The sequence below is a fragment of the Epinephelus lanceolatus genome, chromosome 8, assembly GCF_041903045.1.
Source record: "Epinephelus lanceolatus isolate andai-2023 chromosome 8, ASM4190304v1, whole genome shotgun sequence".
Classification (NCBI taxonomy): Eukaryota; Metazoa; Chordata; class Actinopteri; order Perciformes; family Serranidae; genus Epinephelus; species Epinephelus lanceolatus.
The window spans coordinates 26093701-26120724 of NC_135741.1; the positions used below are offsets into that span (position 1 = coordinate 26093701).

General features: G+C 40.0%; 1 protein-coding gene across 1 annotated transcript; it reads left to right on the forward strand.

Annotated features, from left to right (window-relative positions):
- Positions 1-26545, forward strand: gnai3 (guanine nucleotide binding protein (G protein), alpha inhibiting activity polypeptide 3). The gene is made up of 9 exons (XM_033629347.2): positions 1-631; positions 12663-12705; positions 13205-13346; positions 14748-14905; positions 17314-17442; positions 20232-20361; positions 20862-21015; positions 23140-23347; positions 25449-26545. The coding sequence occupies exons 1-8, from the start codon at positions 514-516 to the stop codon at positions 23328-23330; spliced, it is 1065 nt and encodes a 354-aa protein (XP_033485238.1). The 5' UTR covers positions 1-513; the 3' UTR covers positions 23331-23347; positions 25449-26545.
- Positions 26546-27024: the final 479 nt, after the last annotated feature.

Sequence of the window (27024 nt, forward strand, 5' to 3'; positions counted from 1 at the left end):
TTTTCTTGGTTTGCAGCTGGATCAGCTGGATGAACGCGCGACTACGCAGCAGCACAAGTCTTGAGGGGAAAACCTGGTGATTTTTAATGCGAGTTTTTCTTTTAAAACGTTGGACACAGGCTTGATTTTTAATTTAAGTTTGTGTTTTGATTTCTTCTTTTTCTAGTTTTGTATTCTTAACTTCGGATTAATTGGATAAAAATATTTTAAAACATTATTTGGGGAGTTTTTTTGGCTTGAACCCTCGTGTTTAATCACCTGTACAGACAGGAGTGTGTGGAGTGGAGCAGTGTGAGCTCAGTGTCAGACTACAGTGGTTTGAGTTGGACAGACAGACGAGTCTCCGGTGCCAACGCCTTTCCCTCCTCTTCTCTTCTCTGGCTCCGCTTCTCCTCGGCTGGGAAACTTCAGCTCGCACCGAGTCCGGGGTCGTTTGACGGCGTTTCCCCTTCAACTCATGAGCTGTTGAAACCACCATCAGTCCGACGCTAAAGAAGTAGTTTGAGAGTGAAAATGGGCTGCACGATCAGCGCCGAGGACAAAGCTGCGGTGGAGAGGAGTAAAATGATTGATAGAAACCTGCGGGAAGACAGAGAGAAATCCTCCAAAGAAGTCAAACTGCTCCTGCTCGGTAGGAACTGTCTTACTTTTGTTATAATGCATGAAATCACTGTAATGCTTGGGTACTTTTAATGTTCACTTTTCACTGCAGTCTTTAGTTTATGACTCCAAACTCTCCTCCTCCTCCTCCTCCTCTTCCTCCTGCCTGTGTTGGTTCAATGCAGCTGTGGCTCATCACGACTACACTGACAGAACTTGTAAAAGTAAACCAGATGTTGGTGGGTTAACTCGGAGCTTTCTGAGTCGCAGTCAGAGGACACTGTTTGTTGATTAAGTGTTGTCACTTGTCACATAACACGTTGTGACTCATGTGGGCCTGTAAACAAAACTTCACAGCTGACCCTGGGCAGACTGTTGACCTGTAAGCACCAAGAAGTGACAAGGAGATGGTTTTATCTGTGTTGGAGATTATCAGCTCAGATACTTATTGCTGTGTTTCATTTTCTTTAATTGTAGTAATTATTTTGGTGTCTAAACTAATAACACAAAGCAGCTTCTGATTTAGGATTGTGCCATAATTACTTCTCAAACAGTTGAGCTTCATGTTATCACAAGTTAATGTGAGAAGTATAAACCAAATACCTTAACATGCTTTGTTTTCTCGCTGTATTTCTACATACTGTACATTATGATATAGCCTGTACTGATTTTTAGGTTTAGTTTCCTGAAGCTCAAGTTGATGTCTTCAGATTTCTTAAAGGAATACCTCACCCACAAAATGACCATTTGTATATGAATGACTCATCCCGTAGTGTGTTGAATTCATAAAGAAAAACTTTGCTTCTCCTGCATGCCTCCACAGTGAACGAAGAATCCAAAAATGGCAAAAAATTCTTGATCAATTGAAGTCATTTGGGGGCCATGTTTAAAAACAGCGAAACTATATCAAATCATCCATCTACAAACTCTCACACAACTTGTGCAGTGTAATCCAAGTCTCATTTTGCAGTCACTCAAACACATGTATTTTCGCATAGATGTTACTATTAAAACCACTTCTACATACACTGCACGGATGAGTAATGCCCCTTGGCAACGCAATGGAATGCACGAGCAGAGTTCAAATGTTCGTGCTTGCCCAGGCCCGCTACTTGTTGGTGAAAGTGTTTTTTAATAGTGTTTTAAAAGTTTAAGTAAAAGTGAATATGGTAGGAAGAAGAGAGCATACAACTAGATAAATGACAGCTGGATTTTACTGCAGGAATTGTGTGAGATTTTGTAAACGGACATTTTGATGTAGTTTTGCTGCTGTTTCATTTTCATTCATCAAGTTTTTGGATACTTGGTTCACTGTGGAGACATGAGAGGAAAACAGTTTCCTTCACGAGTTCAACGTAACATGGGATAACTAACTGATAGACATGATGATTTTGTGGGAGACATATTCCTTTAATTTGTCGAAACAACATCTTCAAAACTCAACATTATTCAGTTTACCATCATATAAGACAAAGAACAGCATCAGATCAAGAGATGAAGAAGCTGGATATGGGAGATACTTACATATTACATACATTTTTGGCTAGATAAAATACCTAAAGCACTGATTGACAGATCAAAATTCTTGCCAATTAATTTTCTATTGATTGTCTAATGGTTTAACAAACCAATCATTTCAGCTCCATTGATATTTAGTGTTTTAAGGTGATATTCATTCTTCTCCATCTTACTTGGCTCTGTCTGTAGTCATTGAATTATTCTAGAAACAGTTCACTGGGCTGGTACAGTTAAATTCACTGGAACAAAACTGTAGGTGCATGTTAATAGAGACTTCTACACCGTACTGACCACTGACTGTATGTAACTGCACTATGTCCTGGTCTATATAACTGACACACACTCGGTGGTCCTCACACTGTGGGTGTGGACTGCACAGACGTGCCAGGGGGATTAAACCCCCCCCCAGTCCAGCAGCACTCAACATTTTCATGCTCTGTGCCCTCTAGCAGTAACCCCTGTCCTGTGCCAGTTTTCAGAAAGTCATTTAACGTCACATCCCATTTCCTAGCTACAAATATTTCCTCTCTACCGGCGCCGATGAGCTTGTGACCCCTTCAAATGAAGCGGTGTCACTTTTGACTCTAGTCATCATGGGTTTTGGCGTCAGGAGAACATTTAGAGGCCTGGAGAAGTGAAAGTGTCCAATATGTCACATGAAAAAAGGAAATATTTGAGGAAAATAAGAAAAAAAACTATTTTCTGAAACAGGTTTACCTCTCTTAATCATGTGATGACCCTTCAGATTTATCTTGAAACCCAAATCACACCTTGTTAGAGGAACAGCTGTTTGAGAGACAGCTGTCCACTACACTTTATATGCCGTCACAGGAGTTAATAATAATTTTTATATAATCATAAAAGTAATGACAAATGCTCACCATAATTTATCAAACTGCTTAATTGTCCCTGATCTCTTTTACCTCTGTTTGTTCTCCAATACTTCCTGTGTTCACCAGCTAGTCACTTACTTTGTCTGGTGTTTTTTTTTTTTTTTTTTTTTTTTTAGCTTTTTTCATTTAAAACACAACATAATCTTATTCCTTCTTGTCACACTTGTTTGATGCTCAGGTAGAACCCCCTGTCGGCAGCCTTTTGCACTGTATCTTGATGCAGAAGGCCTTGGCAGTTGTTTAGTGTTAGGAAATTATCATGGATGTTGTTAGTGACGTGGCAAAATATCTCAACGTTGACTTTTAATTTAACATGATACAAACACCGGTTTCCTAGGTCAAAGTCCTGTGCTTGTTGGACTCATCCACCTCCCCTTACACCTGCCTTAAGTGGACTTTTGCACTCTGTATACTTTATCTGTTACTTTAAATGTGTGATAATGACACAGGTGGATTTATATTAGAGTTGGTGGAAAGGGGGCGCTGACCAAGAAGCGTGTTTTGGAAGTGAGTGAGACCAGGCTGGAAAATAGCCACTTGCTGCAGATGGAAATAGCGCTGATGAGAGTGGCCTATAAAACCAAAACAGAGCTGAAATACTTTATAACTCTTAGTAGAGTTGAGGGGAACTGAAGAGTTTGGTGATAATGCTCTGTGGGTTAATAATAGTACCAGTAATAATAATAATGACATAACAGCACCTATAAAAACAAAGTTTACAAAGTGCTTTAACAAGCAAAGCAAAAGCGAAACATGATACTCAGAAGGCAATATAACAACAGGAAGCCAAACAATCCCTCCAAATATAAGAGAGATAAAACTAGGGTCAAGTCAGGATACAGTTAAATCAGGAAATGAAAACACAAAATGTCAGTATAAATGAATACAGATAAAAAGACCAAAAACAACAAAAGCAACAAAACGACAAAATGAAAAGGAAATAACATTAATAAAAAGATGACATGACATAAAATCAAGTCTATAAAAACTGGTTTTAATTAGTGATTTAAAATGAGTCACGACAAGCAACCTCTTTTATATACAAAGTCACTTTAACCATTGTTAATATAAAGATATTTATTAGAGCAGCTTTATATAAAGCCACTCTCTGAGCATGTTTGTGACACATATCAGCTGAAACTACACTGACGTACAAAAGAATAATACAGTTAAACATACACCACCACCTACTTGTTGACTCCAAAATGTTTTGCATTGAAAAGAAGTGTGCAGAACACAAGCTGATTGTACTGATGAAATGGTGACGCACCACTTTTGACCTTTTGATTGAGACTGTACTTTTTACTCAGGAAATGTTGCGCAAGACACTTAACAGTTCATATCAGAAGAATGAAGAGATGAATAAAAACAGAAACTGTGATACTGAGTGATATATTTTTAAGAGATAGGTCACCAGAGCATTTCTGTGTGTGGAGTCCCCACTAGGTGTTTTTATCTTTCCTGTAACATGATCTTATGTTACCAGAATAACTGAGAGTACCGAGTATTTAATTAAATGGATTATTCTGAGGAAAGCTATTAAATTAGACACTGAAATGAAGCAGCCAGACTTCCTGAAGACATTACAACATAATGCACTGATGGCACATGACCCTCCCCCCACGGAGAGCTGCGTCTCAACAAGTTGCATAATTTTATTGATCTTGAAAAATCTCCCTATGACAGACTTGTTTGCTATCGATGGATGTTTTTTTCTTAACTTTAAACTAAATGTTTTTAAAACAATATGTTCTGGGACGTTCAACAGACAAATCATTTGCCACAGATATTAATGATATCATCTGTGCTTTGTTCTGGACAGACAAGTCAAAAGAATAAGGCAAGCCCCTGAAATAACTTGAGAGAAACACAAGATCATGAACTGTCATGTTGCAAATCTTAGTAAAGTTTGAAATTCCATAAAGAGGATACATACTATTCTTCCAAAGAAATCCCACTCATTCATGTCTCAACAATAATCACTGTAACAGGAACTATTGTGTGTCAGCACTGACAGTTAGTGATCAAGACTGCACACTTTCCACGCTTTGCACATTTCTAGGTGTGATCATTTTATCTATTCTAAAAGTCTTTTCCTGCTTTTTTCAGAACAATCTGATTGCAGCGCACATTACAAAACACCCACGCAGCTACTGACCCCCTTTTTTTCTTCTTTGGTCCAGTAACTTTACCGACCGCTGCTGTATCGGCCTCTTTGTGAAATCAGTGGCTCTTTGTTGTTGGTGCGATTTAACTCACTTCTTGTCAGATTTTTAAATTATGTTGCCATTATTTGTGACTTAGATGAAACAAGTGGGGTAAATGGTCTACAGTTACAATAAAGTTAAATAAATCAGCTGCTGTCATATAATAAAATTTAATAAGGTTCTTTTATATTAACACTAAAACAGAAGCCTACTGTTATAATGAAGTTAAATAAAGTATTTTTATAATGAAATAAATCAAAGCAAAACCACTGGTGCTTTTATTCTGAAGCACCCAACTCGTCTCTGGAGGGACGTGTTGATGTTTTTGTTGTGAACTTGAACCTCTGGTCAACAGTTAGATGTTAGCAGTTACCAGGAAGTTAAACTTTTACTAATGCACTTTTAAATGCCAGGATTTATTTTCTGTGAGAGGGAAACAAACTAACCACTCTCCAGGATATGTATCAATAATATTTCCAAGTTGCACTGGTGCTCCATGGTCGCAAAATATGACATTGTGGTCATAGTCTGGAGGCCTGCAGGTACAAAAAACACACACCTTGCCTGCTCACGCACTGTTACTGTGGTGCCATTAAACGTGACATTTTATTCACTGTGAGCTGGGGAAAAAAGGAGCAGCTCTCTAGTTCATATATTAATGATATTTGGAAGTCGCAATGGTGCTCCATAGTCGCAAAATTCGACTAAGTGGTCGTGTTTTTTTTGGAGCCTGCAGATACAAAAACACACGCCTCACCAGCTTACACACTATCCCCCAGGAGAGAGTGGTCTTTCTGGGAGGGTGTGTGACGTATCGTGTTTGTGAGTCCTTTTTTCATATTTTCATGTCTGTAAGAGGGAGGGAGCCATAGGAGAGAGCGATAGACCTGAAACGCCGAAAAGTCTCGTGCTGGTGGCTTAAAAAATGACATGACAATTTACTTGATGTTAGGGATATAGTCATTTCATACATCCCACGTGGAACAAGCTGCGATACATCAAGTATAATCAATATATCGCCCACCCCTATAGTGCTGGTAGCAAAATGTTTAGTGCTAGCTTGTTAGCTAGCTTACAGGATGCATCCCCAAACACATATATTTACACAGTAGACGTGGAGTCCTGCTTGAATAACACCAATATTTTTGATGGAAATTTCAACCTGGCTTTCTCTGCATGCAGAACCAGCCACCATGCATCCTAACATTTTGAATATGTGTGTCTGAACTGCAACCATGAACGTCGACATGGGCCATTCATACGCCCCACCAGCCAATCACAACAGTGGATCTTCCTGTCCTACATTCCTGATTAGCGCAACAGAACATCACACCGGGGCTGCAATCAGACCTGTCTAGCTTTTTTCCTTACTGATTGTGTTCTGGGTCACATTCCTGATAGTCTCGCATAGCCAGACATATCTAGCACTGAATAAAGGTCTGGCTGAACCCATCATAATTCTGCACTAAGACTGTAAAAACACTCTGGGTTGTTTGTATTTCTCTAAACCAATCACAGTCATCTGGGGCGGCGCTAAGCCCAGGAAGCAGTCCAGTGCGTTTGCAAAACAGTACTGGGAAATAGTGAGAAGGGAGGAGGACTGTCTGAAATAGATGACCAATGGCAGGCTTATACACACAGTCTACATCCTGTGAGTCAGACTACATTCCTGGTAGTAGCATTATTCTCACAAAGAAAGGCAGTTTCACGTTTACAGTGATTTTTCTTGCTCTTTCATCTAAAATATATGGCAGAACAAAACTATGCCAGTAAATCTGCTTCCCTCCATTTCAGAGCCACAACTGTGAGGTGAAATTTATCAGACTGTTTCCACTGTTTTGTTGATAGATTACAGGCTGATCACGTCATTTTGTTGTGTGGAAGAAAAGCTATTTTGGGTAGTCGAGTCCTGACTGAAGTAAAACCTGAGGTCACAAAGATGTGGTTGCTGGATCAGGTTGTCGGGGATACAGATGAATCCCACCTGCAGCTGACTGATCTAACGTAAGGCTGATACGTGTGGTGGTGGTTCAACATCACGATGCAGACTAAAATCTCATCGCATGGACGTTTTTAAAGTTCTGACCACAGGGTTGAGGGGGAAGCGATTTTTCCATGCAGTGCCCTCCACCCCCTGTCTGTGCAGGAACAAGAGAGTTATAGGGGAAAAACAAAGCAGAGTTCGGCTGCTGCTCTTTGTACAAAACCACAAAGCTGGAGAGCCAACGCACCCCTCCAATGAAAATGGTCTCCCATTTGACCACGAATGGTAATTCATAAAAAATCTGCATTTCAGATTCTTGTTAAATGAGGCTTGGTTTGGAGTCTGCATGGGTTTGGACGACTCAGTAAATGTCTGTGTAAGGTTGGTTCATGAACTGGCAGGAGGCCACAGCTGATGATCAGCCAAAAAATGCCATGAATGAGAGAATTGGTGACTGACAGAACTGAGGAAAGGGATCAACACAATTTGTCCTCCCCTCCCCGTCTGTGTGAGCGGGCGTAAATCTCTTTTGCTGGTGACAGCTTAACCAAAGAATTTGTGGATTTAATTCTTGTTGGCCGGCCATCTAAACATATTACTCTGCTGTAAGCCTCCTTGACAAAATTCATCTGCTAAGGATTCCTAGCTGGCAGCAGGAATGTGTTTCAACCACCTTTTAGTGAAATAACAGTATTAAAACAATGAATATCTTTATTTAAAAATTCTTCTCATATTCAGACTTGTTCTTGGCTGCTTTAAAAAAATAGGCAAGTATCCATATTTTACTTCCCAGTTCCCGACACCTCCTTCATCCTGCAGTTACGATAATTATTGCAGTTATATGATGCAAAAGGAGGCTCTTCTGCCAGTGTAACTTCCCCCCCAGACGTTTATGGAAATAATTTCTCACTGGTTGCGTGAGTTTGACAGTCTGTCATGTGCACACATGTTCTCATGCCTCTTTAATTAAACTTCAACTGTGAAAAATTGCTGATTGTAGAGTGAGTCAGTGTGTGGCACAGATGCCAAGCACTGAATCGCCTCCACAGACACCTGAGTTCAGATCTCATTGGCATTGGCCAATCAGTCGGGCTGTTAATTTGTCCCAGAGGCCAAATATGGTACTGCAGCCATAAATATGAACCTGGAATCAGAAGACATTTAACCTAGCTTAGCATAAAGACTTGAAACAGGGGAAACAGTTAGCCTGGCTCTGTCCAAAGGTATCAAAATCTGGCTACCAGCACCTCTAAAGCTCACTGATTAACACGCAGTATCTGCTTTGTTTAAAGAGGCAACAGATAGGATTCACTTTTTTTTTTTTTTTTAGCTTGGCGCCACCTAGAGTCATCGGTGTTGTGTTGCACTGTCGCAACGACCAAATTGACCGTGGGGATCAGAGATAATCAATAATATGACTCTCTTAGACTCTCTAAATTAAATAAAATGTAGGCTGTAAAGCCACCATTATACCTCTCTGTATATGTAGAATGAGTGTGTGGACACTATACTAAATAAATGAGTAAAGACACCGAGCAACAATTATCAGATTTATCTGAAGAAAAAACAAATATTAATGCAAATAATTATACCAGAATGCACAGTACCAGTACAAACAGCTCACAGTAAATTATACCAGTATGTACAGTATCAGTACAAACAACAGTAGACACAGTGGAATTATACCAATAATAATAAACGGTACCGTATGGAAACGATGCGGCCGGTTGGAGCTCAAATTGAATAGGAAACAAAGTCCAGTGTTCAATTAGCTGGGCGTAACTTAGCTGGGCGATGTCCTTCGATAGCTGCCTCCGTGAGAAGAGAACAGAAGGAAGGGAGGGGGGTATCACTGTCCAAGCGCTGCCGTAGAATGGCAACGAGGATGTCAGCTGACCAACACTCGCTACCCGGTCCCTGGTTGCAGCAATTTGCAGTGCTGGCCAGCCACTACTAGCAGCCAGTACAGTCCTCTCGTCTAGCTAGCATTTAGCCGTGTTACTTACTGATCCATTTGAAAGAAAGCGAGCTGGACATTGGTTTTGAAGCCTTTTTGGTCACAGAACTCCCTCCATCTCTTGAACGCCTGACTGAGGTTTACTCTTGTTTTTCCTCTTCTTTTATCACTCTCCTTTTTGCTCTTCTTTGCCTCCTCAGACAGGGGAGCTCGTTTTCTTTTGCTAGGCTGTTTTTCACTTGTCTCCAAACTTTGTCCATCTGCCATTGTGCTCGTGACTCAACTATCTCATGCCCAACTCCTCATAAGGACTCACTCCAGTCCCCAATTTCACAATACATGACATACTACCTTTGCATTTTTACACAGAACAAACAACAGCCTCTGGTGTGTCATATAACATACATGTCAGCAGTGTTTTTCTAAACAATAACAATAGCACAACAAGGCAGTAACAATCATTTATTGTCCCTGTTATATGATGGATGATCTTGCCCGCTCAGAGGGTAAGGAGCTCTCAGACATAATTGTCTCTCCAATTTGCGGACAAATCGGTCAGTTCCTCTTCTTTGAGCTGCTAATTGCTACTTTTTGAATCTCCTGGTGTTGTGTAGCACACCTAACACGTCGTCAAAATGTCACACCCGTTCCGTCTATGGTCCTGTCCTGCCAGCTCTCCTTTTACACAGATGTTAATTCGGCATTGATGAAACCTCCCATGCTGGCTTAAAGGCAACTCTGCTGAGGCATCAGCAGGAAGATATGAATAAAAGAAGAGTTACTTTGCTAATTTGGCCAGACAAACTGTAGAGGTTGAAACTAAGTACGCTGTGATGCCTGGTTTTGATCTTTATTAGCTTTAAATGATCAAATAGTTGTAAATATCAAAGTATTTCACTTCTGGCCATTCAGTGGGATAATTTCCCCAAGGTAAGCAGAAGGGAGACTGGGATAAATCGACAATAATAAGTTTGTCGGTGTAACTTTTTCTCTCTGGTGGACTAAAATAATCATTTAAATGCTTAAATCTAATGTTTTTAGCTTGCTACAGGCATTTTGTTAGTGTTTCAGCCCTTGGTTGCATATTGTGACACTGACTGTTTTTCCCCTCAGGTGGGTGTGGTTTTCAAAATGTCAGAAGTTGTGCTCTGTCTATTCATGCTTTACCTTTCTTTTAAGGTTTTGAACTGTTGGGTGGACAAAACAAAAAATGTGAAACGTCACTGTGAAATTTAGGAAATACACAGGAGTTGTTCACATTTTATAGACCAGGATAAATCGAGAAAATAACATGCAGATTAAATTATACTGAAAATAACTGTTTGATGATTCCAATAAACATAGTTAGGGAGATGTTGCTGTTGGAGCCATCGTCACAGAGGGCTGGGATAGTGCGAACAACCCCAGGGAAACTCCTTGCCAGCTGGTAAAAAAAAGTGTCTGCTAACATAATGATGAGAAATCGAATTGATCAGATCATTAGTCATTAAATATGTTCAATCATCAAGAGATAAGAGATCATGAGAAACACTATGCTACACGTTGACACTACACGTTGTGATGACGCTGTTCAGATTTGGGGTTAAGTATCAATTATACTATAAAGTGAGAGAACAAGTTGATGTTTGTTATTTTAAGCTTGTACACAGACTCTTAATCATATGTGGTGTTTTTATGGCCCCTCTGCTCTCCTACGGCCAAAACAGGACGATATCTGGGATTGTCTCTCCAGTAGAAAAACACTGGCACAGCCAGAAGCGTGACAACTGTTTGCTGTGTGGCAGATTGTTGTAGAAAGTTCCTCCTGTGTAATTATTTTCCCGCTCATCATTATCACAGTGGCCTTTGTTGAAATGGAAGCACTATCAACTGTCCTGGTTATCAGTTCATCATTTGTCACAGATGGACAATATTGTGAAAGCTCTCACTTCCTAAAGAGGCGCCCCAGCTCATCACACTATTTCACTACTTCCCATGATCCTCTCTGTGTCTCTGCACCTCTGAAGCTCCAGGCTGTGTAATACACATTTGTTAGAAGCAGTTAGCAACTCACTCCTCCTTGTGACACTGTTGTCTGTGTCTTTCTCTCGCTAATGACAAACAGCAGATGTGCTCATACGCTCTGACTGGTGCATCAGATTGTAAATCACTGCTCTTATCTGAAAGGAAACATATCATTAGAATAACTTCAGACATTATAAAAACAGAGATTTAATCTGACCCCAGGATCTGGGTCATGGGAGACATAGAAAGACTTCATGCAAATCATTTAAAAAAAAAAAAAAAGAATTCACCCATGGCCACAGCTGGGGAAAAAAGTGTATTCCACAAAAGTGGAAATCTGAACTTCCTCCTTCACAGAGGCCGTGGTTAAACTAATTAACATTCTTTAGTGAGAAAACCTGAGAAGATCTTGGACAGTGTTTGGAGCCCACACTATAAAAATGATGGACATAGCCTCTGTGATGTCATCCATTGGTTTGTGGACTTTTATTTTGAAACCTTGAATTTTGGCTGTCACCATCTTGTTTTTTTGGAGCCAGAAGTGACCATATTTGGACAAAAGGGTGGAGCTGTGGGGGAGTGAGGGGTGGATCTGATGTATAGACGTATGGACGCATAGATATATCACACCAAAAAAAGTTTCTAGCCTCTGTGTTTGCTTCTGTGGTATCTAGCCCACTAAAAATGACCATACTTTGTCCTGACTTTATTGATTTAAATCTTTAATATTAAAACTTTTATTAAAAGAAACTAAATTAAGTGCAAGCCCCATGTCCTTTTTCCCCCAAATAGTTCAGTCCATTCAGTGTTATATCTTTTGGTTTTTGACTAATACGTCTGGATTGGTTTATAGTTCACAAGGATCCCTTTGGCAGTAGAAAGAGCTCATTGGGAGCTTTCATTTGATATCAAATGAAAGCTCCCAATGAGCTCTTTCTAGCTCATTTTGGGTAAAAATTAGTCATATATATGACTAATTTTTACCCAAAATGTCACTAAAGCCCCCCTGTTTCCCACCTGTTACACCTCCTTGGCTAGTGATATATGTATTGACATATATCAGTATGGAAACTCGTCCTCCTGTGCTCTTATCTCTACATAACATTGCAATACACACTTTGTTAACACATAATATGACTTCAGACTCATTTCATCTTTCTCGCGTGTACTTGTTTATGGGAAAATGGCTATTTTGCACCAATAAAAAATTAAAAAAAGATTTTGTGCATCATTAAAAGTACGTCATGATCCTAGATGTTCCCTCAGGCCCGACATTAATGCCTGCACTTTAAGTGCATCACAAGGCTGCTTTTCCTCTGGGGGCAAACATACTGCACACTGTGTGATGCGCGATAACATGAAATCAGATTAAGTTCAGTCGCTATGAAAAGCTGGTTTGATCCATCGTCCATGTGAGAAGGGTCTGAATCTGTCTGATATTATGTGGTGGTGTTTTTTTTGTGGCTGCTCTCATTTAACTGTCTCTCTTTTTTTTGCAGGTGCTGGGGAATCTGGGAAAAGCACAATAGTAAAGCAGATGAAGTAAGTTACAGCTTGCAACACAGTCCTGATAACACAAACTCCTACATCCTGTGAAAAAAAATGACACTTTTTTTGTATCACGCTGACGGAAGACAGTCCCTCACTCCCACTTTCAGCTGCAGCCTTGTTGTTAGAGGTTAATAATGTGGGAGAGCTGTGGTTACAAACAGGGCTCATCTCTGCGGAAAAACTGTGGAAGCAAAGTGGGACCCTCATTTCACTGCGCTCAGGCAGTGTAGGAAGCTCCCTTTTGCATAACATGTTAAACAATAGCCACAGAGGCCAGCCGTAGCCTGGCAGGACCTGAATAGACTCCCCCAGTTCCCACATTAGGCATGCTGCATGCTCACTGGAGCTCAAATTCCAGCGCTAATGACAGTGTTGCATGAAATGTTTCAAATCTGTAAGCTGTCCCACATTTGTTCAAGTCATTGTTCACACTGTCAAATTATTATTCGAACTCTGCTAAAAGCCTGTTTGGATTTTGTTTCTGTGTCAGAATCATTCATGAAGATGGCTACTCAGAAGAGGAGTGCAAACAGTATAAAGTGGTGGTGTACAGCAACACCATTCAGTCCATCATGGCCATCATCAGGGCAATGGGGCGGTTAAAGATAGATTTTGGGGATGCTGCTCGAGCGGTAAGTTAAAGGAACTCTGGTATTTTTAAACCTGGACCATATTTTCCCATTCTTTTGTGTCTAAGGGACTAATGGAGACAACAGTTTTTTAAATTGGTCCAGTATTGAGAGAAGCAGGCAGCACTGTAATCCCAATGGCCATTTGTGCTCCGTCACTTTCCATCCAATAAAAGTGCTTGTTTTTGAACACTATGGAAAGGACTCTACAGAGGAGTGAAATGTTTTTCTGTACTTTTCATTGGTTTGTTTGTTATCGTGACCAAGTTTCGCCCAAAGAGAAGTCTCATTCTGAAATCTCACAAGAGTGGAAAACAATAATGGAAAAGTTAGCGAGAGTCGGAGAGAGGAGTGCCAGTTTATTGTGTTGGAGTACAGAGAGTGTATCTCAGTGTTATCTAAAAGAAATTCTGTGTCATAGCTGCATATTTAGCTGATTTCAACAATGTGGAAAAGTCTGCAAGATTTCAGAACGGGACTTCTCCCTGAGCTAGACATGGTTACACACACTAACAAACAGACCAGATCTGTGAAAGGTAAGGAAAAATGTTTCATGTCTCAGTAAGGGTTTTCTGTTATGTTGTCAAACACTTAAATAACAATCTGAGCCTGTCAGTGGCAAAAACAAGCCCTTTTAATGGAAGTGAATTGCTGTAAATTGATACTTTTGAACCTGGACCCCATTTTCCCATGTTTTTTGTGTCTAAATGGAGAGTAAACAGACAGACTGCTGCAGCTACAGCAGTGAAACACACTGCAGTGTAACCCCTACAGGCAATTATGTGCTGTCAATTTGTGTCCATTAAATGAGCTTCTTTCTGCCACTGACAAGCTCAGATTGAAGTACAGTAGAAGCGTCTGACATCATCACAAAAAAGACTGTGCAGAGAAATGAAACTTTTTTCCCCTACCTTTCAGCCTTTCACAGATCTGGTCTGTTTGTTAGTTTGACCACTTCTTGCTCAAGGAGAAGTCTCCTTCTGCAATCACACAGACTTTTCCACATTGTTGAAAGCACCTAACATACACTTTCGTGACACAAACACAACAAACTCTTCCCGGCACTCCTCTCTCCAGCTCTCACCAACATTTCCACCGTTGTTTTTCCTGCAACAAGCCACCTCTCGTAAGATTTTAGAATGAATCTCCTTGAGGGAGAGAGACCAGTGAAAGGAACAAAATGACGTTTCATTTCTGTGCAGGGTCCTTCCTGTAATGTTATCGGACACTTGTAATAATCTGAGCCTGTCAGGGGCAAAAACAAGCACTTTGAAAGGACATAAATTGATGGTGCACAACTGCCCAAAGGGATTGAAAAATACAGCCACGTTCAGTCTGCATTTAATGTCCTCATCACCACATGAACAAGTTTACAATGACAGCAATTATTGTCTTCATCGCCAGGACGATGCTCGCCAGCTGTTTGTCCTGGCGGGCTCAGCGGAGGAAGGGGTGATGTCGCCAGAGCTAACAGGCGTGATTCAGAGGCTGTGGGCAGATGAAGGAGTTCAGACGTGCTTCGATCGATCACGAGAGTATCAGCTCAACGACTCTGCGTCATAGTGAGGAACTTTGTTTTTTCTTTACATACTGACTCACCAAGCGCCAACTGCAACCTTGATGACTGTGATTCAAGGAAAGAAACTGCGAAAACAAATAATTTAATCTGACATTCATCCTTCAATTTTTTTGTCTTAAAAGAAGTTGAACAGTCCATCAATGGATGATTTTATTTTTCTAGGGGTGCGGAAAAATATTAATTTTCAAATGCATTGCAATTCTCTCTCTTCAAGATTATGTCTTGATGCAGAAAAGTCGATAATTGGAAATTTAAAACCCAATTCTCAACATTATGATCACCTGTAACAATCTAGTAAGATCAGCTGTACCTTTCTGACAGCTGAACTAATTGGATGGTGAAAAGTAAGAGAATGTAAATGTCTGTCGTGCCAGATTAATCTGTCTATTAATGGATCATTACAAATACACTGTGTTTAAAAAGTAGCAAGTAGAGGTGCCCAGTAGCTCAGTGGGTAGGGCCCTGCACCTCATGTACAAAGGCATCTGTCCTTGCCACACTGGCTACGGGTACAGTTCCAGCTTGTGGCCCCTTGCTGCATGTCATTCCCCCTCTTTCTATCTTTCACACTTCAAAAACTATCCTGTCATTGACAGATTAATGGCAAAAAAATTGGAATTTAATCGTGAGGTACCTAAAGATTCCCGCCCCGAACTTGATCGTACAGCAGAAAAGATAAGTCACTTTGTCACTTTTCTTGTGCTGCTTTCAGACATCTTTCCCAAGTATTTAAACCTTTTGAACTCTGAGCAAATTGGTGGGATTTTTTTTTCCAGAAACATGTGAAAGAAGGCAATGAGCAACTTGGTAAGAAATGTACTTAAAAATGCCACCAAAAAAACCCTATAATAATAATTATCATTATTATTTTATTTTATTTTATTTTATATTTTACACTTTAAGAGCAGTCTTTCCAGGTCATTTTCGTGTTTGTTTTCTGTCTTTCTTTTTTTCTTTTATACTAATTTTGTTGTTTTTAATTTCCTCTTTTTACTAATTTCTCCTTCTTGGCTCATATCTTCTTCCATTGGTCATTGCCTTCTTTCAGTGTTTTCAAAAGAAATCAAGCCAGTTTGCTCAGGTTAATCAGTCAGTCAACAGAAAAATAAGCAAGATCTTCTCTGTTGCTTCTCTGTTTTGAGGACTGGCTTTTTATATATCTTACGTGATAATAAACTGAGTGTCCTTAGGTTTTTGGCTGCTGGTTGGACAAAACAGTCATTTTATGACACGACATCGGGTCTTGTTTGTTTGTTTTTTTCCATTTTCTGACACTGTATAGCTAACTGTAACAGCTGATCAATTGACTGTAGATTAGTGGATTATGAAAACACCCCTCAACTGCAGCTCTACTTAATTGTAAAAAAAAAAATTCCAATGAGTTAAGTGTAATTTTCTCAATATTACGCAACTTACTGACGCCGTCTGAAAATTCCAGATAGAAGTGAAACTACTTTGACGATAAATAGGGAAGTTTGAAATTGCATCATCCATCTTCTTGCTTTCAAACTCACATACAGTAAGGCATTTATATCCTGCCGTACGTTCACAAGGTGTTTCCCTCTTCCCGAGAAGCGGGATGGGTTTGACTCAGAGTAGTTCTGCTCCTTCATGTCTGTAACATTTCCACTGGAACAAACAGGGAGGCAAGATGTGTCTTGTTCTTCGCGGTCTTGTGTCAGCTTGTTGTTCAGCTGATTGCATTCCTGAAAAAGGAGAAACACGAAGGAGAAACTGACAACAGGAAAATGTTTCTGTTCACTCACAGCTGTTTATACAGTATATCACTTAATTTGATAAAATGGTTTCAGATTATTATGATAGTCAAACACTGGAAACAGCTGTCTGATTAAGTTCAGTGTTTAAAAGTTCAGAATTACAACCAAAGCACTTAGAGCTAAATATAGTCTGGCCTTTTTATTACCAATCAGACATGGATAAAGTTCAAGGTTTTCTGTTTCTGTAACGTTTATCGTCACTGTCGCCCTGAAAGAAAGGAGCTCAAGGACACTTTCTTTGTTTTGAAAACAGCCAAGCTGTCATGGTGTACTTTGGTGCACACTGTGAGACAAGAGGAACCAGTGGAGTTGGTCTGTTTTTACTCAACCCACAAGGAGCCAGTGTTTATCAAGCACCAAAATATGAGCCCATATTTAGTATCATTCTGTGGAGTCCTTGGATGTCTGTCTGCAGAGCAAACCCCCCACTTCACCACAAAAAACGTTTATGTCACTTTGCATTAGGTTGTCTTTTTGATTGGAAAAAATGGATAACCTAATTTTTTTAATCTGTTTTTACGAGCACTTATTGGGAGCTGCCCACAGTGCAGATGCTGCCACACTTAATTGCCTCTGGGATCATCTTCATATACACATATTTTCTGTCTCTCAGCTACCTGAACGACTTGGACAGGATTTGTCAGCCGAACTACATCCCGACTCAGCAGGACGTGCTACGTACACGTGTGAAGACCACTGGCATCGTGGAAACTCACTTCACCTTCAAAGATCTCTACTTCAAGTTAGTATAGCTGTGATTTATCCGCTTATGATGGGCCTCAGGTGGGCTGCTTGTGCCATAAAGATAACTTATTAAGCTTTAGAGGCAGTTAGAGCCTGAGCTGGTTTACTGTATCGTTCAGCATTTAGATGTCCTCAATAACTTGACTTGATTAACTTGAAGGTAGTTTTGGTATTTTTCAATGTCAACCCTATAATTTTCCATGTTTAAGTGACTGATGGGAACAACAGTTTTTGAAAATAGTCCAGTATTGAGTGAGAGACCTGAAGCCATGAAACAGGCTGCAATGTAACCACTTGGGGCATTTGTGCACCATCAATTCATGCCCACCAAGAGTGCTGGTTTTTACCACTGACAGGATCCCATCATTATTCTAAGTGTCTGACAACATTACAGAAAAGTAAGATCTTTTTGTTTAACCAGAAACAGCCCCGACATTGCTGTCGGCAAACCCACCAGACTCCTTTTAAATGAACAGTAATTTTAGCTTGCATAGAGCAAGCATTCTGTTGACTTTGAACCAAGTGTGTTTTACATTAATAAGATCACTGTTTATTTAAATGGAGTCTCGTGGTTTTGGCAGTAGCAACTTCAGGGCTGTTCAGACTGTACTTCAGGATGGATGACATGACAGCTCCCCAAATGTGAAGCCAAAACATCTTGATAGCCCCTGGTGTTTGGCTGCAGTATAGGTCACAAACCCAGCACTCGTCATGCTAGTGGATGGGACATGGGCCAAACTAAAATGTTAAAGTACACGTCAAATACATTTTTCCCAAAGTTTTTTTTTTTTTGTCATTTTAGGTACTTCTTATGCTGACGTGTGTTCAAGTGTTTTTCCAATAAGTTTGGTATTATTTAGTTATTGATGCTCTGAAAAAGGGGTTTGATTGACAGCTATGTGTGCCAGTCGGCATGCTTGTGATCATGGCACTGCTTGTAATTGGTCGGATTTGTGTATTGGTGGGAATTCAAATGACATCACCAGCGTAAGATGACAGCGGCAGTAGCTGGAATACTTTGGCTTTATATTTGTACAGTAGGAAGAAGTGGAAACACGTCATTGGGTTAAAGAAAGGGATCCTTCTCTTTAACAAAAAGGTCGACCTCTGTTGGGATCCTTTCCATAATGTTGTCAGACACTCACAGTATAATAATAATCTGAGCCGTGTGGCAAAAACAAGCACTATTAATGGACGTAAATTCTATCCATCCATCCAGCCATTTTCAACTGCTTATCTGAAGCTGGGTCGCAGGGGCAGCAGACTGTGCAAAGTTTTCCAGATGTCTTCCGATGCGTTCCCAGGGCAGACGAGATATGTAATCCCTTCAGTGTAGTCTGGGTCTGCCCTGGGGCCTCTTGCCAGTTGGACATGCCTGGAACACCTCCAATGACAGTTGCACGAGAGGCATCCTGATCAGATGCCCCAGCCACTTCAACTGACCCCTCTCGATGCGAAAGAGCAGCGGCTCTACTCCGAGCTCCCTCCGGATGTCCGAGCTCCTTACCCTATCTTTAAGGCTGAGCACAGCCACCCCAGGGAGGAAACTCATTTAGGCTGCTTGTGTCTGCGACCTTATTCTTTCGGTCATTACCAGTAGCTCATGATCACAGGTGAGGGTTGGGACGTAGATGGACCAGTAAATCGAAAACTTTGCCTCCCAACTCAGCTGTCTCCGCACCATGACGGTCTCACGCTCCATTCTACCCTCACTCGTGAACAAGACCCCAAGATAATTTAACTCCCTCACTTCCTTGCTCCATGTCCATCTCCCCTAAGCGAGGGTAGATGGACAAATTGATGGTGCTTAATTGGCCCCAATCGGCTACATTGCAGCCTGTTTCAGAGCTGCCAGCTGCAGTGCTTTCGCTCAGTACTTGACCATGTTTAAAAACTGTTGTCTCCATTTTTCACGTAGACACAGACAGATGGAAAAAATAGGGTCCAGGCTGAAAACGTTCTGAAGTTACCCTTTAACACGGCGTTTATTTTGTCTCCAGTCTTTGTTGTTTTTCTTGTGAAGTACTAGATAGTTTTACCTCTTCATATGCAAAATGTGATGAGGGGTTATGAGAAAGGAAGGCCTTTTATTATCTAACAGCTTAGGATCATTGCAGTCACGAACACTTTATGGAAAATGACTTTGAAATAACTAAATCTTGATTTCACATGCATTAAGTTGCAGTATCTTACCTGTATCCATGTTGGTCATCCTCCAGCTGTCTGTGTTTATCATGTGTTGTCATAATGCTGCCCTCATCATGTTAAATCATTTTGTAGTATTTATTGGACTGATGCACCTGGTTGATGTTCAAGCCTCTTTTATTACTCACACATGCTGCTGACTGGTATGCAACCTAATGTGACCCACCTCTGTAGCAGTAAATGTGATTACGTGGCTTCAGTCCTTTTACGTTATTTTGTCTAGCTCCTGTACTTATAAATATTGGTGAAACATTAACTGTAATAGCCTCCCTGGCCTGCCTTTGTAACCCCATGAAAAAACAAACACTCTGGATCTGGAGATGTGCAATCACTGAATTGGTGTTGAAGCACACAGCGTTCTCTCATTTCGTTTCTGTGTCAGAAACAACTCTCTGAGGGCCTCAGGTGGAGATGCAGGCAGCAAACATGTTTGAGTGTGTTTGTGTTTGTGTTCGTGCTCTTGCCCTGGATTTACGTGGACACTTGTCCTCATAAAACACTGAATTAAAACGAAAGTAGGACTAAAAGGAGCACATTCACTGTACATTTATTGATGCAGTTCATGTCTGTATGTTCCCGCAGGATGTTTGACGTTGGCGGTCAGCGCTCGGAGAGGAAGAAGTGGATCCATTGTTTCGAGGGAGTCACATCTATCATTTTCTGCGTAGCACTCAGTGACTACGACCTCGTCTTGGCTGAGGATGAGGAGATGGTAAATGATGCATACACTGTGGGTTGGGGTCACCTTTTAACGTATAGTTGATACTGGGAAATCATAAGAAGAAAAGCACAGGTGTTATTAATAACATTAATGATGCTCCATTCTATTCAGATGCTCAGTATGTAATGACAGTGTGACAGTAAGCCAGCTTTTATAGCTTGTAAGTGCTGGCAAAGACACATCTGTACCTTTTTTCATTTGGATTCAGCCACTAAAAGCCATGTAAATCATGTTTTTATTGGTCTGTATTGTTTATTATCCTTCTTGGTGCACATGGTATTTCATTTACAGAGCCTTTAGCTCAGGTTGGAGTGGGCCCCACGCCTAACAGGCACAGTGCAGGACAGGTTTTGGAGCGCAACCCAAGACCCTGAAACCAAAGCAGCTCGATGGAATTCAGTCATCATTAATTTTATTATTAACACCTGTGACAAAATGTCTTCTGTGGAAAAGTCCTAATATGGGTAAATTCACATCTGCTCTCTCCTCAGAACCGCATGCACGAGAGCATGAAGCTTTTCGATTCCATCTGCAACAACAAGTGGTTCACGCTCACCTCCATCATCCTCTTCCTCAACAAGAAGGACCTGTTTGAAGAGAAGATCGGCAGGAGTCCGCTCACTATCTGCTACCCTGAATACACTGGTGAGGGACACCTGCCTTTTTGCAATATATTTAAGTTTTTACATGATATTATCATATGGTATTTGGCTGCTCCTTTAGTGTTTTCGATCAGAGGAATATTTATTTCTGAGCCTTAAAGGGACAGTCCACCCCTAAATCAAAAATATATGTTTTTCCTCTTACCTTCAGAGCTGTTTATCAGTCTATATTGTTCTGGTGTGAGTTGCTGAGTGTTGGAGATATCGGCTGTACAGATGTCTGCCTTCTTTTAAATATAATGGAACCAGGCACTCGGCTTGTGGTGGTCAAAGCACCAAAAAAATCAGCGGTGCAAGGTGAGCTAGCAGTAGATGCACACTTCCTTCTGTGTGGTGATACGGTTGCCGGGTGTAGTTTATAAATAAGATTGTAGATCCTACATGAATCACAACAAAGTCTGTGGATTATCTTGAGTAATCTGGTCATGATTTCCTGAAAGAGACATTGCTGTCGTATTTTTGTAGTGCTCTTAGGACCACAAGCTAAATGCCATCTAGTTCCATGATATTAGATCTCTACAGCTGATATCTGATAAACAGCACTACAGGAAAGAGGAAAATATGTATTTTTGATTTTGGGGTTAACTGTCCCTTTAACTTCCACGCTCTCAATCAACACAATCACACTTGCAATTAGTCAAAAGATGACGCCAGGTCAGTGGTCGTCTGTGTCACATACCGAGGAACAGAGGCACACATTAGCAGGGGTATGAGATGCACCAGGTGGCGGCATTTTTTGACGTTCTGGGCAAGTGCGGTAGTATAAAGAGCAAGACAGTCCACAGTTGGGCTGGAGGGGAGGTGGATGGGTCAAACAAATTCTGGACGTTCACACAAGAGACTACTGTTCATTCCATGTGTGAAACCAAAAGTCAATCAAATTAATTTAATAACAACGTAGTGTGCTAGTATGTGTAGCATGCTACGCTAGTGATATATGTCAGGTGACATATGTAAGATATGTAATGTGAAGATGCATTATGTTGGTAAACCATGATGTTCATGATGATGTGCACATGATTTTGTTGCCTAAACCTAAGTAAGTAGAAACAACATTTTTTTCACCTGCATTTTAAGTTTATTTTCAAAAAAACAGACTGTATGTATTTAATGCGCAGAAACTATACATTTTCTGTAACAACAGAAGTCTATTTTGAAAAGACACAATGCACGCAATGAAAGTAAATCGACACGCCGTCTTGAATGTCCAAAACCGATTCTGGAGGGTTACCTAAAGCACCACAGTTTTAACGTTTAGGGCCACCCACAAAGTGTCAGTATTTGACAAATTGGGTGTGAGAAAGTGTTGTCTCAGTTTATTTTACCTTGCCAAGAGAATAAAAAACATTGAATGTCATGCTGTTAGCGGATTCTGAAAGCTTGAGATTCTGTGGCAAAAGCCAATTTTCTGGCTCAGTGTGTGTTAAATAAGCCTTGAATATAAAATGTCTTTTTTATTATGTGCTTGAACTGGTGACATTTTTACCAGTCAGACAAAGGCTCTGTGTTTTTACTGTTGAGCTGTTTTATCACATGTGAACGTCATCACCATCCCGGCATTTCAAGTTTAACTGAATAATTCACTGAAGCCCATTTTGCTTGTCAGTTTTATTAACCCAGGTCGTTCTAATGTCCATGATGGACTTTGACAGTTGTATCTATTTATAGATCTGCAACACAGGAGTGTCATGGTGCATCGTTCTTAACTTCTTAATGGTGAGCATCACTGAATGTGTTTCTGCACAGCAGTCACGCACACAATTTAGCCACTTGCAGTAAAGATCATCAATAATTAGGAGCGTCCCTGCATTTCAAATGTTTTACTGACAGTTTTTCCACATTTAATCAAAACATGAGCTCATCATGTATCCACAGCCAAGTGAACAAAAACTTGCATCAAATAAAAACACGACAAAGCTTAGTGAAAAGTAAAGAACCAACAAGCAGTTCACTGACATTAAATCACAGCCACAACTGGTTACAGGCTGGTGGCATCTTTGTTTTTCTTTGGTGTGTTTAACCCACATTGTTGAAAATTAAGATGAGTTCAGCTGTTTCATATAAATTAAAACCAGCTTCTTTTTATGAATGACCTTCTGTTCTGCAGGTGGAAACTCATACGAAGAGACTGCAGCTTATATCCAGTGCCAGTTTGAAGACTTAAACAAACGAAAGGACACCAAGGAGATCTACACCCACTTCACTTGTGCCACAGACACCAAGAATGTGCAGTTCGTGTTCGACGCCGTCACCGACATCATCATAAAGATCAACCTGAGTGAGATCGGGCTCTACTAAGGCTTCAGGCCCTGCAGGTCAGCACACTGACTTTCATCTGCACCACAGTTCATGCAGAACGCTGCAGAGATGTGGCAACAGGGTGTTGTTGTCAAAGCCAGCAGTTAAAAATGTTAGACTGTTGCATCACTGCAGAGTGACAGGTCTCTTCTGTGATCTCATTTATAACTGTTTAATGAACTGCAAGGAAATTTCCCATCAGAAGATCAGTCCTAATTACGTTGGTAATCACCTGATATTTTATGCAGTGCTTATACTTCATTTGAACTAGGAAATTAACAGCACAATATATTTACTTTATGAACCTTTAAATTATTTAAATACAAGTGTTCCCTTCCACACACCCCCGTGTTGTGAATGGCAGTTGGTATCACCCAGGTATGTCCATGTTTTCAAGTTACTAGCTAGCCTTCCAGCTGCATCTTTTACATGGAGGATGTCCCCAGGCAAAAGTAAATAAGGGAACTATATATCAGCTCAAATTAATGACAAAGTGTTGGCAACACCAAGTTCAGGTAACTATTTTTTTGTGAATAAAACAGTGTCAAGAGTGCTAATAAAACTCAGGCTAAATATAATAAACACTGTTTAGCTTTTTACTCTTGTGTGCACAGAAAGTTTACTCTAAATTGAAATTACTTTGTTTAACGTTAAATAAAATCTGATATAACACAAGTTAAGAAAGAGATATTTGTGTTTATATGTAATAATGCTAACATGCTGCTTAACATTATGCTAACAGAGCTGACAAAGCTAACATAGATAAATAAGGCAGATATGCATTTGTGTGTTGAGGTAAAAATGCTAACATGTTTAGAATTATGCTATCAAGCTAAAGGGGCTAATATAGAGATATACGTTTGTGTGTTGATGTAAAAATGCTAACATGTTAAATGTTATGCTAGCTAGCTAACAGAGCTAACATAGATAAATAAGGGAATGATATGTTTATGCATGTGGATGTCAAAATGCTAACATGCTTCTTAACATTATGCTAACAAACTAACAAGGCTAACAGAAATACATAAGGCAGACTGTAGATGTAAAAAATGCTAACATGCTTCTTAACATTATGCTAATGGAGCTAACAAATAAGGCTGATGTAAAAATGCTAACATGCTTAATGTTATGCTAACAGCTAACAGAGCTAACAGATAAATAAGGGGAAAGATATGTTTATGTATGTGGATGTCAAAATGCTAACATGCTTCTTAACATTATGCTAACAAATTAACAGGGCTAACAGAGATACATAAGGCAGACTGTAGATGTAAAAAAAAATGCTAACATGCTTCTTAACATTATGCTAACAGAGCTCACAAAGCTAACATAGATAAATAAGGCTGATGTAAAAATGCTAACATGCTTAATGTTATGCTAACGGAGCTAACATAGATAGATAAGGGAAAGCTATATACGTGTGTGTGTGTGTGGATGTCAAAATGCTAACATGCTTAACATTATGCTAACAAGCCAAATGGGGTTAATATAGCAATATATATTTGTGGGTCGATGCAAAAATGCTAACATGATGCCAAATGTAATGCTTACCAGCTAACATGCTAATCTTTTTTTTTTTTTTTTTTTTTAATTTTTGGGGGGGCTTTTTAGCTTTTCAAGCGTGAAGGGGGGAGAGAGAGAGAGAGGGAGTGACATGCAGCAAAGGGCCACAGGGCGGAGTCGAAACCAGGCCGCTGCGGCAACAGCCTTGTACATGGGGCACCTGCTCTACCACTAAGCCACCGGTGTCCCTAACATGCTAATCTTTAAAATACTAAAGCTAAATGTTAAGCCCAAACATCAGCATGTTTCACGTCTTTTATCTGTCACCACCTGTGTGTATTTTAGCATATTAACATTAGCAGTCAGCTCAAAGTAGAGAGGCTGAAAAGTACAGCTGACTGATGAAAGCTGTGCCCAGTCTGACATATAGACTAACATATAGCCATGTATACATGGATGTTTTTCAAAGAAAAAGAGCCCAAAAAAGCATGTCTATAAAATGTGTCTCATTATTACCAGGCAGCTGATGAATGGAAATTGTTTAGGGGTATTGTATTCATATTCATTATTTCCTGTAGTCATAGATATTAATGATTATTTTTCCTTTCCTTGCAGGTGTCAGGAGCAGAATCAGGACTTCTGGGCTGGTATGTCTTATCTGCAGAGGGCGATTTGGAAAGTAGGTGTTATGGACTGAGCTGGTGGCCACGCTGCATTTAGGACTTAAAGTCCACAATTTGGGGACTTGATACTATGATTACGTTTGTCTTAATAGATGTTACGATGCTGAGCATACTGGGAGGAAGTGAAATGTTGGAGAGGCTTGTGAAATGATCACTGTGAGATCTGTCCTGTCATATTTAAGACCTTTGCATCAGTCGGGGGCTGTCAGGTAAAGCCCTGCTGACCTCTCTGACACGTTTGTAGTTTGTCTGTCATATGTACAAGGACCAAAACAGCCTGTTGATAAAATCCATCACTGAATTTCACTGTTTCACAGCTGATAATGTAAATTTTGTTCACTTTTTTTCTGTTGCATCTTCTCTTAGCTTGAGTCTGTACCACATTGCTTTTATTGAATATTTGTTATGTTTTATTTTGATTTTGGAGTTGCTATTATTTAGTATTTCCACTTTTGGATGTGTGAATGCAATAACTTATGTATGGAGAAGCATTTTGTGTGAGCAGTTTTTGTATATATATATAAAACATAACATTTTGGGTCTGGGAATAGTTAGCAAGGGTGTAACGAACTCAGTAGCGATGCGGCTGTCTGTGTAGTTAATTATTAATTAGACAACATTGTATTGAACAATATTTTTATACATGAGACATATCACTGCAAATCAGTTTGTGAAGGGAGATCTTGACTTCCTGTGTTTTTTTTTTCATAGGAGTTTGAATATGACTAATAAGGTATTTTTTTAAATCATGTAGATATCAATGATATATATAAACTCATCAAACATAAAAAGTGGGGTAGTTTGGTGTAGCCAGAGGCTGTATTTGTTTTCCTTGGCCGCAGCCATCACATAATACTGAGAAAGTCATTTGCTAATATACAAAATACTGTAGTGGAGCACAGTTTGGGTCAGTCACTTCCTGCACAGAGAAATCCTGCTAGAAAACATTCCTGAGTTTCAAATCTAGCTTTCTGTACATTGCTGCAGTTGTATTGTTTCATTTCAACATCATTAAATGATGGCACAACATTGTCTTCCTTTCCTTCTATTTTTAAAGCTGAAACCAACATCTCACCACAGGCAACAACAATCAGATATTATCCCCTATGAAGATTTGTAGAGGCCTAGTCTCACCTAAACCAAGCTGGGAAGGAGGTCATGCAAATTGGAAACACTATTTTTAGACTTTAGACACATCTGTATGCTCGAGCTGAGGGCTCAGTTTGTTCCAGCTGCTGCACACACACCACAGCACAACAGTATGTTCTCATTGTCCTGCCTTGTGTGTTGTCTCTCTGGTATATAACTCTCCGTGGAATTCTGTTCATGTCATCACAACATAAATTCAAACTGTAATTAATCAAGTCAACATGGCAGAGAATTTAATAATATTTTGAGTTCCAAATCCTACATTTTTGCATGTTCAGTTTAAAAGATGAGGCTTGAGGTATTCTGTATTTTTATTTTTCTCAACAAATCCCATAAAAAGACTAAAACTGATGTGTTAT

What these genes read in the sequence shown, in the direction of transcription:
- gnai3 (XM_033629347.2), top strand. Translation starts at nt 514, where the DNA reads ATGGGCTGCACGATCAGCGCCGAGGACAAAGCTGCGGTGGAGAGGAGT. An exon ending in CTCAACGACTCTGCGTCATA is followed by an intron (nt 14,906 to 17,313) that starts GTGAGGAACTTT and finishes TCTGTCTCTCAG; the next exon opens with CTACCTGAACGACTTGGACA. An exon ending in TGGCTGAGGATGAGGAGATG is followed by an intron (nt 20,362 to 20,861) that starts GTAAATGATGCA and finishes CTCTCTCCTCAG; the next exon opens with AACCGCATGCACGAGAGCAT.